Source organism: Equus quagga, chromosome 12, assembly GCF_021613505.1.
Source record: "Equus quagga isolate Etosha38 chromosome 12, UCLA_HA_Equagga_1.0, whole genome shotgun sequence".
Lineage (NCBI taxonomy): Eukaryota > Metazoa > Chordata > Mammalia > Perissodactyla > Equidae > Equus > Equus quagga.
Window position 1 is genome coordinate 111,915,357 of NC_060278.1, and position 18,904 is coordinate 111,934,260.

Genomic DNA, 18,904 nt, shown 5'->3' on the forward strand with positions numbered 1-18,904 from the left:
CCTGCGCTCCACTTCGGTGTCAGTGGTTAAGTTCCTGCGCTCCACTTTGATGTCAGTGGTTAAGTTCTTGTGCTCCACTTCGGTGTCCTGGGGTCTGTGAGTTCAGATCCCAGGTGTGGACCTACACACCCCTCGTCAGGCTGTGCTGTGGTGGTGTCTCACATACAAAAGAGAGGAAGCTTGGCACAGATGTTAGCTCAGGGATAATCTTCCTCAAGGAAAAAGAGGATGATTGGCAACAGATCTTAGCTCAGGGCCAATCCTGCTCACCACCTAACCCCCCCCCCCCCCCAAAAAAAAAAGGATTTGACTGGATTGTAGATCTAGATCTGGTTTGGCAAGGGTATCTTTGAACCTATTATTGGTGTTTTTGGTGGCATTACAACTGATCACATGGGTGGTCAGTACTAAGCAGTGATTGTCTCCATTGGTGAGGGTGTGTTAGATGACCAGGCAAAGTTAATAATAAGTGTCAGACCCTGCAGATGGTCACATGCATCCTACCAGTGGCAACAGATAGGGTTACCCCATAGTTATTTAGTCTGTCATTTTGACAAAGATTTGTCAATATGTTATGTGGTAAAGAATGTTGCTCCCCTGAGAATTTTTAAAAGCTGCATTTGGTGTTAGGAAAAGAACACAGGCGTTTGGCCAGATATTCCTGGGTCTGATTCCAGCCTTCTCCTCACACATTGGTGTACGATCATGAGCAAAATAACTGCCCAGTCCCAATTTACCTCATAATGTTGTGAAGCCAAAATGAGGCCATGACTGGCAGGTGGTGCCTGCACACAGGTTGTAGCTAGTTTTACTAAAAAGCTAGCCTTTGTGTATGGAATAAATTTTCAAAGTGGAAAATAAGTGATAGGTACTTAGCAGAAAATGAAACATACCCAATATATAGTTTGTGTTTGCCTTCTAAAGATAGAATGATGGTATTGAGATGGAATGATAGAACACTGTGTACATGCATCTGGGTGAAGAGGTGGCTTTCAGACTCACCATGGAGGATGGATGTGGTTTTAGGCTTTTTCCTAAATAGACCCTGAAGCAGCCAAACACAGGTCCTCTTCTAACCGTTGACCCAGATTTTCAGATGACTGTCGTAGACCAGCGTGTAGACTTCAGCCTCAGAACTAACTGGCTTATCTAGGATTAAACTCGACCTCATTAGCGCTTTATCCCATGTGGCTAAATTAACTGGCCGTGGACTATAATCTCACAAGGGCTCTGAAACAACTTAAAATGGGAATGAAAATCTAATAATTGGACCATCATAATGATTTGAAAAGCCTCTTCGGGGGGCCGGCCCAGTGGTGTAGCGGTTGTTTGCACGTTCCGCTTCTCAGTGGCCTGGGGTTCGTTGGTTCGGATCCTGGGTGCGGACATGGCACCGCTTGGCACACATGCTGTAGCAGGCGTCCCACATATAAAGTAGAGGAAGATGGGCACGGATGGTAGCTCAGGGCCAGGCTTCCTCAGCAAAAAAAAAAAAAAAAAAGAGGAGGACTGGCAGTAGTTAGCTCAGTGCTAATCTTCCTCAAAAAAAAGAAAAGCCTCTTTAGCTCTAAACTCTTGATTATGAAGATTAACTGTCCAACGATAAAATGAAAGAGTGTTTGTATTAAGCCCCACCTTTCACATGTTTTGTGTACTCGCAAGAAGCTGAAGATTCATCCATTTGCTTGTGATTTTCCTTCCTGGGAAAACCTCTCCCACCACAATTGCCAGTTGTGTACATGGGTGTGTGTATGGAATCTCTCCCCCCAGTGTTTCTTTATGATTCTCCTTCTGCTGTTAGAAATCCAGAAGATCGTGGGGGGAAACGCAAGTATAAACTTTGTGATAATAAAGTTATAAGAGGTTGTTATGGGAGTTGTCAAGATTGAAAAAATGTGTCAGTCTTTGTGAGACTTTGTGTTTTCTTTTTTTCCTAACAATTTATATCAGATGTTTTGTAAAATGTTACCATTTTATGTGAAGTAAAACCATTGTTTGGAAAAAGTTACATGGGGTAAGTATAAAATTGGAAAAGATTTTTGCAGTTTTAGGAAGAGTGAGGCCTCTCCAAACGGAAAAGCATTTTCTCTTGGTGTTGGCTTGTGGGGAACACGTGCCGTTACTCTTTCTTCTTGAAGGCAGTTAGGAAGAAGGTAAGAAATGGGCTTTTAATCTTAAGAGCAGGAAAGGTGGTTGGCATACACTTCAAAAGGGCGTGTGGGAGTTCTAGCGGCAGCTCCTCCTGCTTCTAAACTTCAGCTTGAAACAGATGTTGTATTTGTTACAATAAGGTATTTGTCACAGACGTTCTATTGGGGAAGAGAATTTTGCTGATGTTCTTCCTTGAAATTTGTATATTAGAATATTCAAATCGAGAGATTGAATGGGTTTCTTGACTTGATGTTTATGTGTATGTAGGGGTGTGGAGTTGACAGATAAAATATAGGACACCAGTTATATTTGAATTTCAAATAAACAATGAATAATTTTTTAGTATTTTTTGTTTACCTGAATTTCAATTTTTTTTGCTTTTAAAGTTTTATTTACAAAAAAAGATCTGCAACACTTGAAATATTCAAAGAGAAGTTGATACTGGAATGATGTTTTAGACATATCTACTCTTTTTTCATGTTTACATTAAATGATTTTGCCATATGTGGATATGTTGCTGTTAAAACAGATGTATATTCAAGATAATTTTAATCCTAAATACTTCACTTTCTAAATAGATGACTTTTAGCAAAGTATTGAGTTCATACTTTAATGGTGTTCTTAAGTTGTCAGATATGTTTTAGGTATCTCAAGTTCATGTGAATTCAGTCAGTATTATAAATTACAAATTTACTGCTGCATGGATATAATTGAATTTCAGATTTAACTAGGGTTTTTTTCCTTCTGAATCTGGCATCTTTGCGGGTGGGTTGGGGTGGGTGGGTGTTGACAAAATGTATTCCATCTGTATTATTTCCAGAATTCAGAATTTGAAATTGGTATGGGTTTAGAACTTTTATTGTTCTCTTCTTACCTTTCATGTAAATAGCTCTTTTTAAAAATGTTTAATTGCAGTCTTGCTTGCGTGTGATCTTGAAGATGGGGGGGGCCGTGAGTGCTGGTGAAGACAACGACGAGCTGATAGACAATCTGAAAGAAGCACAGTACATCCGGACTGAGCTGGTAGAGCAGGCTTTCCGAGCTGTCGATCGTGCAGATTATTATCTTGAAGAATTCAAAGAAAATGCTTATAAAGACTTGGCGTGGAAGCATGGCAACATCCACCTCTCGGCCCCGTGCATCTACTCAGAGGTGATGGAAGCCCTGGACCTGCAGCCTGGGCTCTCGTTCCTGAACCTGGGCAGTGGCACTGGCTACCTCAGCTCCATGGTGGGGCTCATTCTCGGTAAATCTGGAGAGTCTGGGAGAAGAGTCTGCTGGCATGTTTCCTTTGTAGGGACTGTGTCTGACTGTCCTTGGCCTTCCCAGCAGCTTCCTGGTGGTGTCACACATAATTACTGGTGGGCTGGGGAAGGGAGGGCCCAGAGCTCTCTGGAGGGACCTCTCTTGTTTGCCTTCCCACCTGCACCTCCACCGTCTGTTCAGCACGCCCTCCTTCTAGACAGCAGAGCACCTAGAGAGTTGTGTAAATCTGGACCTCACGGTGATTTCTTGATTAATACAGTCACTCAGCTTGCCTGTCACTCTGTGTCTAAACTGAGAATAATTAACTTTTAAGTCCTCTGGGGGTTCTTCCAAGCAGTTTTTGGTTGTTGTTTTAATACTAAAGGAGTTAATACCCGTAAGTTATCTATTCTTAAATAAATTCCAGGGATGGGAGGGATTTCATAAGTTATCTTATTTGAAGCCCATTAGCCTATTTTCCCAGATAAGTAAGCTGTGAGACTACATGGGTATCTGCCATTTTTAATATTCAAACAACAGTGTCAGATGACTGGGGATTGATTTAATTCCTGCTTTGTGTAAAATGTGATGTTGGGTAAAGGCCTGCGTTACTCTGAGTGAGGTGGAGGGTTGTGGAGGAGTGATGGGGGTGTGCAGAGAGGACGTGCTTGGAGATCGCTCGGAAGAGGAAGCAGGGAGGGCTGCCTTCTGCTGAGTGGGTGGTGGCCGGGCACGGGCGCGGGGTGTCTGTACATTCTGATGTCGGAACTGACAGGGTTTGCTAAATATCAGGAATGTCCACAAAGTCCTGGCGTAAGTATCTTGACATTGTTGTCAAGTTAGAGTGAGATTCTGAATTTTGGAGACTTCTGGTGAGAATGGTTCACAAGTTGCACACCAGTTGTTAGCATGCACGTCACAACATTGTTTCTTTGTGGTTGTTACAGCCACTTTAGACAGTACTAGCAGTAACAGTTGATTTTTGTGGATATACAGTGAAATTTTTGGTTTCTTTAGAAGTTCATATACTTTGGAATTTGGTGAAGTTTTGAGACTCTGATCATTTGACTTTAGTCTGTTAATTGCTACCCTCAAATTTTTAAATGTGTAGGTTTTTTTCTTTTTTTAAGATAAATGCATTTTGAACTTAACTTGTCTTGGATTGAGACTACTTTTTGAAGAGAGTCCAGATTATTTATCAGTCTGGAATTCGTGATTTGTAATTCCCTCCGCAGGAGCTGAAACATTGGAGGAGCTAAGGATAAAGTGATATTTGTGGGGGAAGGGGGCTGGATTATCAAACTGACTGGATTAGAAATGCTATTGAAAAGAACCGAAGTGCTTAGGAAAAGATGCCTTAAAGTAAGCCTGAGATGACCTGATGCGCTTGGCATTCCCAGCAGTTATGAAGAAACAGCTCACAGTTTGATGTTGCTGTTCTCTGTTCAGAGGCCCCTGTTTACTGGGAGTAGCGTTAGATGTCGGGGGAGGGGAGAGACCCGAAGGAAGGAAGGCTGTTTTCGGCTGTAATGGATGTTGCGCACTGCTGTGATACCTTTGAAGGTGGTAATTTGAGAGTTTTCTTTCACAGATAGATGTCTCGGATCGGCATGGAGAAGGCTGCACGCACTGGACTGTTATCTCTTTCCAGATGCCGTGTGTCCTGGGCCTCCCTCTCCAGTTTATTCAGCCTTAACACTTCTTTGTGCAAATCCTTGCAGAGGCGAAAACCTCGTTGGCCTCCCAGTGCCTGCAAATGTGAGGTCTGAAGTGCATCTGACACAGAGGTCCTTACTCTGACCCCAGCTGCCTTTCTGCTGGCTCTGAACTTTGTCCCTTTTCCGCCACGTTCTTTGCTCATTATGTGGGCTCCCCTCCTTCACTGGAGGCTCTCCTTTCCTGTGGTTCTCATCAGCAAGGGGAGATACAATACCTGCTTCAGGGGTGGGGACGCATGCACTCACCTACTTGAAAGTGCTGTGTGAGTGCAGGGGGAGCTGCTTCCTGGGGGCCTCTTGGGTCCAGATTCAGCGAGTGTCCTGGGTGCCACCATCCTGACCCCCATGTCCTCCCTGCCCCTTTAGTCATCTTTTCATTGGGGTGGTTGGGGGATATGTGTTAGTAGTCTATTTGGATTGCTGTCCAGTATTACTTTTCTTGCAAATAGGAACTATGTCCTACCTCTAATATTCGAGTTAACTGCTTAATAGGTATTTGATAAAAGGTGAGGGGCTAATGAAAATATGAGTGGGAAAATAAGGGCAGGTTTCTTGGTCTCTGGCACAGTGCTCCCGTGCCAGAGAGCAGTGGGAATTGAAGTCAGTGACTTGGCAGAGGTCTTGAAGTTGGAGTAGTTTGGATTTGATGTTGTAAGTAGTGATAGTGTGACTTGTCAAGTAGGGTATGTTTTGATGAGAGAATATTTCAGCAGCAGCTCTGTGTGTGAAGGATGTTGAGGAAAGAGAGTATCAGGTGGGTCATCCAAGTGGAGGACAGGGTGGCCTTGGCCTAGGGTGGTGGCTGTTGTGCTAGGAAGGGACCAGATAAAGCCAAGTGGCAAAATGCAAAGATGTGGACTCACATATGGTTGCTTATTTACCAGTATTTCTGTTGGAGTCTAAAGTTGAGTGCTATACTGTGATTTTAGTTTGTATGTCTACTAAATAAAGTCCTACATGCCCTGTTGATGTTCATGTGCATATTTAAAAAAACTGGAGTATAAGTTATCGATGGTAACTGAACCAGTTGTTGGTCGTTGGTTTCACTGGAGCTTGGTGAATTTTTGTGATGTATCCAGCTCCATGTGAACACCACCCAGACCAAGATGCAGAGTAGCATCAGTGCACCAGAGGCTGCCTGCCTGCCCTCGGGAGAGGACCCAACCCGCTGTGTCCAGGAAGCTGAACACTGTTCTGTCCTCTTCAGCACAGATGAGTGCTGCCCATTTGATCTTTGTATAAACGGATTCCCAAACATGGAGATTCACCTAGCCATTTGTGTCGGTAATTCTCACCCAGACTTAACCTAGAGGCAGATTTATATGGAGGGAGCTCTTTCCTCCTTAAGTGGGCTCCCAACTTTCCTCACAGCTTTATTTCCACTTACTGATCAATTTCCTTTGTTATAAAAAATGTTTCATTGTGACTGGAATTATAGTTTTATTTTAACGATGATTAAAACTTTTTTTATTGAGTTCTTAATAGTTTGCATCATTGTGAAATTTGAGTTGTACATTATTTCTTGACTGTCACCACATAAGTGCTCTTCACCCCCTGTGCCCATCCTCCACCCCCCTTCCCCTGGTAACCACTGAATTATTTTCTTTGTCCATGTGTTTGTTTATCTTCCACATATGAGTGAAATGATATGGTGTTTGTCTTTCTCAGGCTGGCTTATTTCGCTTAGCATAATTCCTTCCAGGTCCATCCATGTTGTTGCAAATGGGATGAATTTGTCTTTTTTCATGGCTGAGGAGTAGTCCATTGTGTAAATATACCACATCATCTTTATCCAATCATCGGTCTATGGGCACTTGGATTGTTTCCATGACTTGGCTATTGTGAATAGTGCTGCAATGAACATAGGGGTACATATGTTACTTTGGATCGTTGATTTCAGGTTGTTTGGGTAGATACCCAGTAGTGGGATAGCTGGGTCATATGGTATTTCTATTTTTAGTGTTTTGAGGAGTCTTCATACTGTTTTCCATAGTGGCTGCACCAGTCTGCATTCCTACCAGCAGTGTGTGAGGGTTCCCTTCTCTCCACACCCTCTCCAACATTTGCTATTTTTAGTTTTAGTGGTTATAGCCACTTTAAGAGTTGTAAGGTGGTATCTTAGTGTTGTTTTGATTTGTGTTTCCCTGATAATTAGTGATGTTGAACACCTTTTCATGTGTTTATTGGCCATCTGTATATCTTCTTTGGAAAAATGTCTGTTCATATCCTCTGCCCATTTTTTGATTAGGCTATTTGTTTTTTTTGTTGTTCATTTGTGTGAGTTTCTTATATATTATGGGGATTAACCCCTTGTTGGATATATGATTTGCAAATATTTTCTCGCAATTGGTGGGTTGTCTTTTTGTTTTGATCCAGGTTTCCTTTGCCTTACAGAAGCTCTGTAGTCTGATGAAGTCCCACTTGTTTATTTTTTCTTTTGTTTCCCTTTTCTGAGAAGACATGGTATTCGAAAAGATCCTTTTAAGTTCGATTGAAGAGTGTACTACCTGTGTTGTCTTCCAGGAGTTTTATGGTTTCAGGATTTTTGTTCAAGTCTTTGATCCACTTAGAGTGTATTTTAGTGTATAGCGTGAGATAATGGTCTACTTTCATTCTTTTGCATGTGGCTGTCTGGTTTTCCCGATACCATTTATTTTGGAGACTTTCCTTTCTCCATTGTATGTTCTTGGCATCTTTGTCGAAGATTAGCTGTCTGTAGATGTGCGGTTTTATTTCTGGGGTTTCAGTTCTGTTCCATTGATCTGTGTGCCTGTTTTGTACCAGTACCATGCTGTTTTGATTACTGTGGCTTTGTAGTTAGTACATTTTGAAGTCAGGGATTGTGATGCCTACCAGCTTTGTTCTTTTTTCTCAGGATTGCCTTAGCAATTCGGGGTCTTTGGTTGCCCCATATGAATTTTAGGATTCTTTGTTCTATTTCCGTGAAGAATGTCATTGGGATTCTGATTGGGATTGCATTGAATCTGTAGATTGCTTTGGGTAGTATGGGCATTTTAACTATGTTTATTCTTCCAATCCATGTGCATGGAACATCTTTCCATTTCTTTATGTCATCATCGATTTCTTTCAATAATGTCTTACAGTTTTCATTGTATAAGTCCTTCACCTCCTTGGTTAAATTTATTCCTAGATACTGTATTCTTTTAGTTGCGATTGTAAATGCAATTGTGTTCTTGAGTTCTCTTTCTGTAAGTTCATTATTAGAGTATAAAAATGCAAGTGATTTTTGTAAGTTGATTTTGTACCCTGCAACTTTACTGTAGTTGTCAATTATTTCTAATAGTTTTCCGATGGATTCTTTAGAGTTTTCTATATATAAGATCGTGTCATCTGCAAACAGCGAGAGTTTCACTTATTCACTCCCTGTTTGGATTCCTTTTATCCCTTTCTCTTGCCTGATTGCTCTGGCTAAAACCTCCAGTACTGTGTTGAATAAGAGTGGTGATAGTGGGCATCCTTGTCTTGTTCCTGTTCTCAGAGGGATGACATTTAGTTTTTCCCCATTGAATGTGATGTTGGCTGTAGGTTTGTCGTATATGGCCTTTATTATGTTGAGGTAATTTCCTTCAGTCCCCATTTTGTTAAGAGTTTGTATCATAAATGGCTGTTGGATCTTGTCAGATGCTTTGTCTGCATCTATTGAGATGATCATGTGGTTTTTATTCCTCATTTTGTTAATGTAGTGTATCACATTGATTGATTTGTGGATGTTGAACCATCCCTGTGTCCCTGGTATGAATCCCACTTGATCATGATGTAGATTGCTGTATTCAGGTTGCCAAAATTTTGTTGAGGATTTTTGCGTCTATGGTCATCAGCAATATTGGCCTGTAGTTTTCCTTTTTTGTGTTGTCCTTGTCAGGCTTTGGTATCAGAGTGATGTTGGCCTCATAGAATGTGTTAGGAAGTGTTCATCTTCCCTAATGTTTTGGAATAGCTTGAGAAGGATAGGTATTAAATCCTCTCTGAAAGTTTGGTAGAGTTCTCCGAGGAAGCTATCCGGTCCTGGGGTTTTGTTTTTTGGGAGACTTTTGTTACGGTTTCAATCTCTTTCCTTGTGATTGATTTATTAAGGTTATCTATTTGTTCTTGATTCAGCTTTGGGAGGTTGTAAGAGTCTAAGAATTTATCCATTTCCTCTAGATTGTCCATTTTGTTGGCATATAGCTTTTTGTAGTATTCTCTTAGAATCCGTTGTATTGCTGTGGTATCTGTTGCTATTTCTCCTCTTTCATTTCTAATTATATTTATCTGAGCTTTCTCTATTTTTTCCTTGTAAGTCTGGCTATGGGTTTGTCAATTTTGTTCATCTTCTCAAAGAACCAGCTCTTTGTTTCACTGATCCTTTCTACTGCCTTTTTTGTTTCAATGGCATTTATTTCTGCTCTGATTTTTATTATTTCTCTCCTTCTGCTAACTTTGGGCTTTGTTTGTTCTTGTTTTTCTAATTCAGTTAGGTGTAGTTTGAGGTTGCTTATTTGGGATTTTTCTTGTTTTCTTGTTAAGGTGAGCCTGTATCACAATGAATTTCCTTCTTAGTACGGCTTTTGCGGTTTCTCATATGAGTTGGTATGGTATGTTTTCATTTTCATTTGTCTGCAGATATTTTTTGATTTCTCCTTTAATTTCTTCAATGATCCATTGGTTGTTCAATAGCATGTTGTTTAGTCTCCACATCTTTGTCCCTTTCTCAGTTTTTTTCTTGTAATTAATTTCTAGCTTCATAGCATTGTGACTGGAAAACATGCTTGTTATTATTTCAATCTTCTTAAATTTATTGAGGCTTGCCTTGTTTTCCAATATATGATCTATCCTTGAGAATGTTCCATGTGCACTTGAGAAGAATGTGTATTCTGCTGTTTTTGGATGGAGTGTTCTATATATGTCTATTAAGTCCAACTGGTCTAGCTTTTCATTTAATTCCACTGTTTCCTTGTTGATTTTCTGTCTGGATGATCTTTCCATTGATGTGAGTGGAGTGTTGAGGTCCCCTTCTATTATTGTGTTACTGTTAATATCTTCTTTTGGGTTTGTTAATAGTTGCTTTATGTACTTTGGTGCTCCTGTGTTGGGTGCATAGATATTTATAAGCGTTATTTCTTCTTGATGGAGTGTCCTTTGATCATTACACACTGTCTCTCTTTGTCTCTCTCTTTTTTTTTTCTAAAGATTTTATTTTTTTCCTTTTTCTCCCCAAAGCACCCTGGTACATAGTTGCACATTTTTAGTTGTGGGTCCTTCTAGTTGTGGCATGTGGGATGCTGCCTCAGCGTGGCTTGATGAGCATTACCATGTCCGCGCCCAGGATTCGAACTGATGAAACACTGGGCTGCCTGCAGCAGAGTGCGCGAACTTAACCACTCGGCCACGGGGCCGGCCCCCCTCTTTGTCTCTCTTTACCTGTCTTATCTTGAAGTCTACTTTGTCTGATATAAGTATTGTGACACCTGCTTTCTTTTGTTTGCCATTAGCTTGGAGTATCATCTTCCATCCCTTCACTCTGAGCCTGTGTTTGTTGTTGGAGCTGAGATGTGTTTCCTGGAGGCAGCATATTGTTGGGTCTCTGTTTTTTATTGGAGAATTCAATCCATTTACATTTAGGGTGACTGTTGATATATGAGGGCTTAATGCTGCCATTTTATCACTCGTTTTCCAGTTCTCCTGCATTTCCTTTGTTTCTCGTCCTGTGTATTTTGGTCTACCAATTGAATTATGTAGTTTTTAATGTTGTGTTTCTTTGTTTTCTCCTTATTTATTATTTGTGTCTCTGTTCTGCTTTTTTGTTTGGTGTTACCATGAGGTTTGTATTCAAATCTCGTAGATAAGATCGTCCATTTTCTGATGGCCTCTTATTTTCTTAGACTAAACTGATTCTGTCCCTTTCCTCCTCCCCTAAGTTCTTTTTCTCTCATCTTATTCTATCTTGTGTTGTGAGTTTGTGATTAAAATGACAAGATTATCTTTGTTTTTGGTGTTTTCCTTCCCTTTTTCTTTAATGCTATTCTTGAGTATTTTCTATCTTGCTCTGATTCTGTCTACCTATTTATCTCCTTACTCTCTGCTTTGTAACCCATTTCTCCCTTTGTTTTTCAGGTATGAGGGCCTTCTTGAGGATTTCTTGTGGCGGGGGGTCTCGTGGCTACAAATTCCCTTAGCTTTTGTTTCTCTGGGAAAGTTTTTATTTCTCCATCATATCTGAAGGATATTTTCATTGGATAGAGTATTCTTGGCTGAAAGTTTTTGTCCTTCAAAGATTTGAATATGTCGTTCCAGTCTCTCCTATCTCCTAGCCTGTACGGTTTCTGCAGAGAAATCTGCTGAGAGCCTGATAGGGGTTCCTTTGTAGGTTATTTTCTTCTGCCTTGCTGCCCTTAGTATTTTTTTTTGTCATTTACTTTTGCCAGTTTCACTACTAAATGCCTTGCAGTAGGTGTTTTTACATTGACAAGTCTAGGAGATGTGGAAGCCTCTTCCACATGGATTTCCATCTCCTTCTCTAGGTTTGGGACATTCTTTGCCATCATTTGTTTGAACAAGCTTTCTGCTCCATTCTCCTTCTCTTCTCCTTCTGCAATACCTGTAATTCTTATGTTGCATTTCCTAATGGAGCCAGATATTTCTCGGAGACTTTCTTCATTTCTTTTTAGTAGTATTTCTCTTTCCTCCTCTGTCTGGAGCATTTCAACATGTCTATCCTTGATTATGCTGATTTGCTCCTCTGTGATGTCCACTCGAGCATTCAGGGAATCCATGTTTTGTTTTCTCTCTTCCATTGTGTCTTTCATCCCCAATATTTCTGATTGATTCTTCTTTATAGTTTCAATCTCTCTTGTGAAGTAGCTCCTGAACTCGTTGAATTGTTTCTCTACGTTCTCTTTTACCTCGTTGAGTTTTTTGATGACAGCTATTTTGAATTCTTTGTCATTCAGATTACATATTTCTGTGTCTTCAGGACTGATTTCTGGGTACTTGTCATCTTCTCTCTGGTCTGGAGATTTAATATGATGTTTGATACTGCTAGAGGGCATGGCCCTGTTTTTGTGCATGGTTTTATTTGGTCGCGGTTAACCACCTATTGCCACTGGGTGTGGGTCAAGCACTGCATATTCTGAGCTCTCTGCATTCCACCAGGATCCCAGGCACTGAGCCGGCACTGGGCGGTTTGTGGGAGGGGCGCTTTCTCCTGTGTGCTCTCTGGGTTTTCTTGCTCTGCCCTCGCTATCTGCTCTTCTGGGGTTGTTGGCTTGATGAGGTCACCCCCACGTTAGCTTTCACCTTGGTAGGGGCTTGCCCCTAGGCTGCGAGGTATCTCAGGGATCTTTGATGTTCCCGAGGACGAGTATCCCCTCCCCCGTTCCTTCCCTCTCGGAGGCCGCATGTGGTGCCGGATCCCAGTCTTTTGGGGAGGGAGCGAAGTTTTCTCTTACCCTGTCCCACCTGCCCCAAGGGGGGCTCCAGCCTCTCTGCCCTCCATCATATGGCTGCGTGGGTCTCTCTGACGTCTTTTGTGTTGTGTATGGATGTCCTCTGTTGGAGTGTGAATATCTTTTTCGTTGTTTGGTGGAGGGGAGAGATTACCAGGAAAGCTCACTCCTCCGTGATGCTTGATTAAAACCTATTTTGTCCAAATTATTAAAATGCTCACATCTAGGGGCTGGCCAGGTGGCATAGAGGTTAAGTTCAGCATGTTCCACTTTGGTGGCCAGGGTTTGTGGGTTCAGATCCTGGGTGTAGACCTACACCACTCATCAAGCCATGCTGTGACAGCAACTCACATACAAAGTAGAGTAGGATTGACACAGATGTTAGCTCAGGGCTGGTCGTCCTCAAGCCAAAAAAAAAAAAAAAAAAAAAGGGGAAAATTGGAAAAAAATTTTACCCCGGGGGGCCCTTTCCCACAGCAAAAAAAAAAAAAAAAAAGCCCATATCTGACTGTTTGGGGGTATCTTTTATGGAAAACAGGCCTGTGTCCAGTTTCACCTGCGAATACATGTTTCTTCCATTCATTTGTAAGGCTTTGGCTTCAGACCTTGACTTTTTACATTTTCAAATGATTCTTTTAAAAGTCTGAGAGCAGGGAGACACAGGCTTTGGAAAGCTGTGGAGTCAGCAGTGTTGTAGAAATGAGTATTTAAGACGTGGTTAGTAGAGGGTACCCTGCGTGTGTAAAGATTAGCTGGGTGATTTAGGCCCAGTAATGTGTTAAGACTTCAAAAACTTGTGAATTTTGTAATTATATGTGCTAAATCAGATGCGTTGCAATTGATAAAATAGAAATAAAGAGTAAGAGTTCTCGCCCTACTTCTAAAAGTTTTCTTTCTTGAAACCTTTTAGGTCCTTTTGGTGTAAACCATGGAGTGGAGCTTCATTCAGATGTGATAGAGTATGCAAAACAGAAGCTAGACTTCTTCATCAGGACAAGTGAGAGCTTTGACAAGTAAGATCAAATACTATCCATTGGTCAGGGTGTGAATTACAACTTAGACTTTTGATTAGCTGGAAAGAAATCAGTTTATTAGTGTTCATGTACCAGCAAGCACGGTTAAACTGTGGCAGGAGAATCAGGGATGTGTATGTTTCTGTTCTGATTATGTTTTAAATGTCTTGTGTTTGTAAGGGCTTTAAGTTTTTTAACTGTTATACCTAAGTAAAGGTAATTTTTCACCAGTGTAATAAGAGAAGGAAGTAGACTGTTCATTTTGCTCAAATTTCATGTTTCCAATAGAGACAACGTTTTATCACCTAATTGTTTCTAAAAAGAGAATTGTTGCATTTGTCTTTAAACGTATATATAACTAGCTCTTGCCATTTTAAAATAAGGCATTATTCCTATTTAAGGGATTGAGATTTCTAGGAAAAACCTCATTGTTTGCAGGTCTTGAATAAGATAGTGAGTTACAGAGACAGCGAAGACAGTGATGGCTGGAGCCTGGATGATTTAAGCTTGGACCGTGCTTATGATGCTCACTTTCATCATATTTTGTTTGGAATTTCTAGGGTTCGATTTATTCATAGTATAATTCTTTTTGGAATTCTGGCATCCAGCTTCTGGTGCTGTAAATTGTGTTACACTGCTATGGAATTTTACAGTGAAAACAGCCTGTGGTTAACATAGATTTACTATGTAGACATATTACATGTGATATGTTTAGTTATGGAAAACATTTGTTACTTCCAGGTTTGACTTCTGTGAACCTTCCTTTGTTACTGGCAATTGCCTGGAAATTTCTCCAGATTGTTCTCAGTATGATCGGGTGTACTGTGGGGCTGGTGTGCAGAAAGAGCATGAAGAGTACATGAAGAGCCTTCTCAAAGTAGGGGGGATCCTTGTCATGCCGCTGGAGGAGAAGGTCAGATCCCTTTGTAACTGACGTTTTTGCACACTTAACTATTTGCCACGATCTGTTCTAGGAAGTCTACCTGTACTTTTCCCTGTAGCCCTTGTAACAATGCCGTCCATCTCACAAATGAGGAAACAAGCAGGAACAGGCCGTAAGACAGCCTAGGTGCCCACAGTGGCTCAGTGGGCATCCAGAGTGAGCACGGCAAGCACTTCCCCTCCTCACCTCCCTTCTCGCGCCTCCTCCTCCCTCCTCCACAGCTGTGCTCTGATGCTGGTTCCGCTGTTAGAATTATTACATATGAAAAGTATTAGAGTAATTCCATTCTAATTGTTAGTCTAATTGTGAAATTCTGTGATGCTGAGTGTTGTATAGGAATCCCTCGCATGGTAGGAATCTTGTCTGGGCCTGCTGTTTGGCCACGCGTGTCTCTGTGTGTTTTAGATAGTGTTTCGCTGGGAAAAACAAATTGTGGTAAATGAGCAGAAGAATCAGACATGAACTGGTCATCAGGAAGAACACCTCAGTCACGACAACTAGGAAAACAAATTATAGGGGCCGGCCTGGTGGCTCAGCAGTTAAGTGAGCACGTTCGCTTTGGCGGCCCGGGGTTTGCTGGTTCGAATCCCAGGTGTGGACATGGAACCGCTTGGCAAGCCATGCTATGGTAGGTGTCCCACTTATAAAATAGAGGAAGATGGGCACGGGTGTTAGCTCAGGGCCAGTCTTCCTCAGCAAAAAAGAGGAGGATTGGCAGATGTTAGCTCAGGGCTAGTCTTCCTCAAAAAAAAAAAGAAAAGAAAACAAATTATAAAAATTAGGAGATTGTGCATTTTTGTGCACTTTTCTACAGCTTTTAAATGTTAGCATTTAACTTGTTTTGTTCGAAAGGTAATCATTTATTTTAAAAAATCCAGAGGATATGAACATTAAAAACTCTGGTGACTGTTAGGGTGTGATTGTGTAGTACTTTCTCTTAGTTCGTACTACTTTTTCAAAAAGGTTTATTGTACAGATGGTTTAGAACTTACAATGTTTTACTTAAAAGAGTTCCTGAATATAATTTTAAGTCATTTAATGTTCCACATCGTCGTTTTGGTGCGTTTGTAGTGCCTCTCGAGCTGTGGACCGCAGTGTATTGTCTTGCTCCCGTAATTGGATGTTAGGCTGTGTGTAGTTTCCACTATTATTTGCTATTATATAAAGACTTTAGCGAGTATCTCTAATTAAAAAAAATTTTATCCATAAATGTTCCAGTATGTATCTGGAAAAGATAAGGGCTCTGGTTTTTAAAACATCATTACAAAATCATTATCAGCCTAAAAAATTAATAGTGATTTCTTAATATCTTCACACGTCCAACTAGTGTTAAAATTTTCCTTATTGTCTCAAAATTTGTTTTAATAGTTTGTTTGGATGGGGCTCCATTTAAGGTTTATGTATTACATTTGGTTGATGTATCTCTTCTTTTTTAATCTATCAATTCTTCTTTCTGTTTTACTTTTTCCTTGCAATTTGTTGAAGAAATCAGGTGATTTGTCTTAGAGAGTTTCTTAGAGCCTGGATTTGGAGGTTACGTGTCTCTTTGGTAATGCTTTACACACTCTTCTTCCCGGGCTCTGGATTCCCTATAAATTGGTAGTTGGACCCAAAGACTTGACTGGGTTTGGTTTTAATCACATTGGTGGTGGAGAGAGGGTGTGAGCGTGAGGGGCGTGCCTCCGGGGCTCTAGTGTGCTTCCCCCGTGCAGCACGTCGCTCTGGTTGTCTGTTCTTCTGACGCCCGTAGTGTGATGGTAGTCCTGCTCCATTCTTTCGTGGGGGCTGCAGAATCATACATTCTGATGCCATCGTTTCTCTTCCTGTGGTGGCTGGAGTGCTTAGAAAAGGAGAAACACCCTCAGTAATTACTTGGTTTCCCTGAGGTATACTTTATAGAGAGAGGCAGGGTAGATTCTGATTCTTAACCTTTATCAGTTTTCTCAGTAATTTATTCTCTAGCATCTGGCAAAGGTGGTGACCAGTGAGTTTTATTTGATTTTTAGTGTCAATATGAATTCATGGATTTTAATGGTCGTATGATCCTTATTGAAGCTCAGATTGTCCCATCTTGGCCTGTGGGTGCCTCTTCAGCTTGGCTCTTGGGCTCTGATACAACCTCAGTAGTCTCTGATAACTTTGTTTCTCTCTGGTATGAAAAGATGTTCTAGACTCATTTCGTATATTTTTTTTTACCACAAACTTGGAATTAACTATTTTTGAGGATCCCTGTTCATTTTCAATTCAATGAGAATTGGGTGTTTAGAGACCACAGTTGGGGCCTTTGGGATAATCTTAACCTTTACCTGTGTCCATCATCTCCAGGTGCAGTCTCAGAAGCAGGAGTCTTGATCAAAGACTCCGTTTTCACTTTGCCAGCTGCCCTTTCACAGGCAGTGCTCTCAGCAGTGCAGATGAGGAGCCCTTGCTGACGGTCCCACCTGTTTTTATTTTTTTTACTTGGTTTTTTAAAAAAAATTTTTTTATTGAGTTAATGATAGGTTACAATCTTGTGAAATTTCAGTTGTACATTAACGTTTGTCAGTCGTGTTGTAAGTGCACCACTTCACCCTTTGTGCCCACCCCCCACCCCACCTTTCCCCTGGTAGCCACTAATCTGTTCTCTTTGTCCACATTTTTAAATTCCTCATATGAGTGGAGTCATACAGAAATTATCCTTCTCTAACTGGCTTATTTCACTTAACATAATTCTCTCAAGGTCCATCCATGTTATTGCAAATGGAATGATTTTGTTCGGTTTTACAGCTGAGTAATATTCCATTGTATATATGTACCACATCTTCTTTATCCATTCATCTGTTGATGGGCACTTAGGTTGCTTCCACTCTTGGCTATTGTAAACAATGCTGCAGTAAACATTGGGGTGCATAGGACTTTTGGAATTGCTGACTTCAAGCTCTTTGGATAGATACCCAGTAGTGGGATAGCTGGGTCATATGGTAGTTCTATTTTTAATTTTTTGAGGAATCTCCATACTGTTTTCCATAGTGGCTGCACCAGTTTGCATTCCCACCAGCAGTGTATGAGGGTTCCTTTTTCTCCATACCCTCTCCAACATTTGTTACTATTAGTTTTAGATATTTTTGTCATTCTAATGGGTGTAAGGTGATATCTTAGTGTAGTTTTGATTTGCCTTTCCCTGATGATCAGCGATGATGAGCATCTTTTCATGTGCCTATTGGCCATGTGTATATCTTCTTTGGAGAAATGTCTGTTCATGTCTCCAGCCCATTTTTTGATCGGGTTGTTTGATTTTTTGTTGTAGAGTTGTGAGAGTTCTTTATATATTAAGGATATTAAGCCTTTGTCAGATATATGACTTGCAAATATTTTTTCCCAGTTAGTGGGTTGTTTTTTTGTTTCAATCCTGTTTTCATTTGCCTTGAAGAAGCTCTTTAGTCTGATGAAGTCCCATTTGTTTATTCTTTCTATTGTTTCCCTTTTCTGAGAAGACATGGTGTCCGAAAAGATCCTTTTAATACTGATGTCAAAGAGTGTACTGCCTACGTTTTCTTCTAGAAGCCTTATGGTTTCAGGTCTCACCTTTAGGTCTTGGATCCATTTTGAGTTTGTTTTGGTGAATGGTGAAAAAGAATGGTCAATTTTCATTCTTTTACATATGGCTTTCGAGTTTTCCCAGCACCATTTGTTGAAAAGACTTTCTTTTGTCCATTGTATGCCCTCAGCTCCTTTGTCGAAGATAAGCTGTCCATAGATGTGTGGTTTTATTTCTGGGCTTTCAATTCTCTTACATTGATCTGTGCACCTGTTTTTGTACCAGTACCATGCTGTTTTGATTACTGTAGCTTTGTAGTATGTTTCAAAGTCAGGGATTGCGATGCCTCCCGTTTTGTTCTTTTTTCTCAGGATTGCTTTAGCAATTTGGGGTCTTTGGTTGCCCCATATGAATTTTAGGATTCTTTGTTCTAATTCTGTAAAGAATGTCATTGGGATTCTGATTGGGATAGCGTTGAATCTGTAGATTGCTTTAGGTAGAACGGACATTTTAACTATGTTTATTCTTCCATTCCATGTACATGGAAGGTCTTCCCATCTCCTTATGTCGTCATCCAGTTCTCTCAGAAAGGCCTTGTAATTTTCATTATATAGGTCCTTCACTTCCTTAGTTAAATTTACCCCGAGGTATTTTATTCTTTTTGTTGTGATTGTGAATGGTATTGTGTTCCTGAGTTCTTTTTCTGTTAACTCATTATTAGCATATAGAAATGCTACTGATTTATGCAAATTGATTTTATACCCTGCAAATTTGCTGTAGTTGTTGAGTACTTCTAAGAGTTTTCCAATGGATTCTTTGGGGTTTTCTATATATAAGATCATGTCGTCTGCAAACAGTGAGAGTTTCACTTC

The 18,904-nt window shown here is 40.6% G+C and overlaps 1 protein-coding gene across 3 annotated transcripts in view; it reads left to right on the forward strand.

Annotated features, from left to right (window-relative positions):
* PCMTD2 (protein-L-isoaspartate (D-aspartate) O-methyltransferase domain containing 2) overlaps positions 1-18,904 on the forward strand; it is a 31,677-nt gene that overhangs the window by 1,526 nt on the left and 11,247 nt on the right. The window contains exons 1-4 of one of the 3 annotated variants that reach the window (XM_046678979.1): positions 1,974-2,014; positions 3,067-3,397; positions 13,470-13,572; positions 14,314-14,485. In XM_046678979.1, the coding sequence (XP_046534935.1) occupies positions 3,091-3,397; positions 13,470-13,572; positions 14,314-14,485 (582 nt within the window). In that variant the 5' untranslated portion in view covers positions 1,974-2,014; positions 3,067-3,090. Of the gene's footprint in view, positions 1-1,973; positions 2,015-2,038; positions 2,154-3,066; positions 3,398-13,469; positions 13,573-14,313; positions 14,486-18,904 lie in introns of those variants that run through there. The other 2 variants (XM_046678978.1, XM_046678977.1) reach the window with 2 other exon arrangements.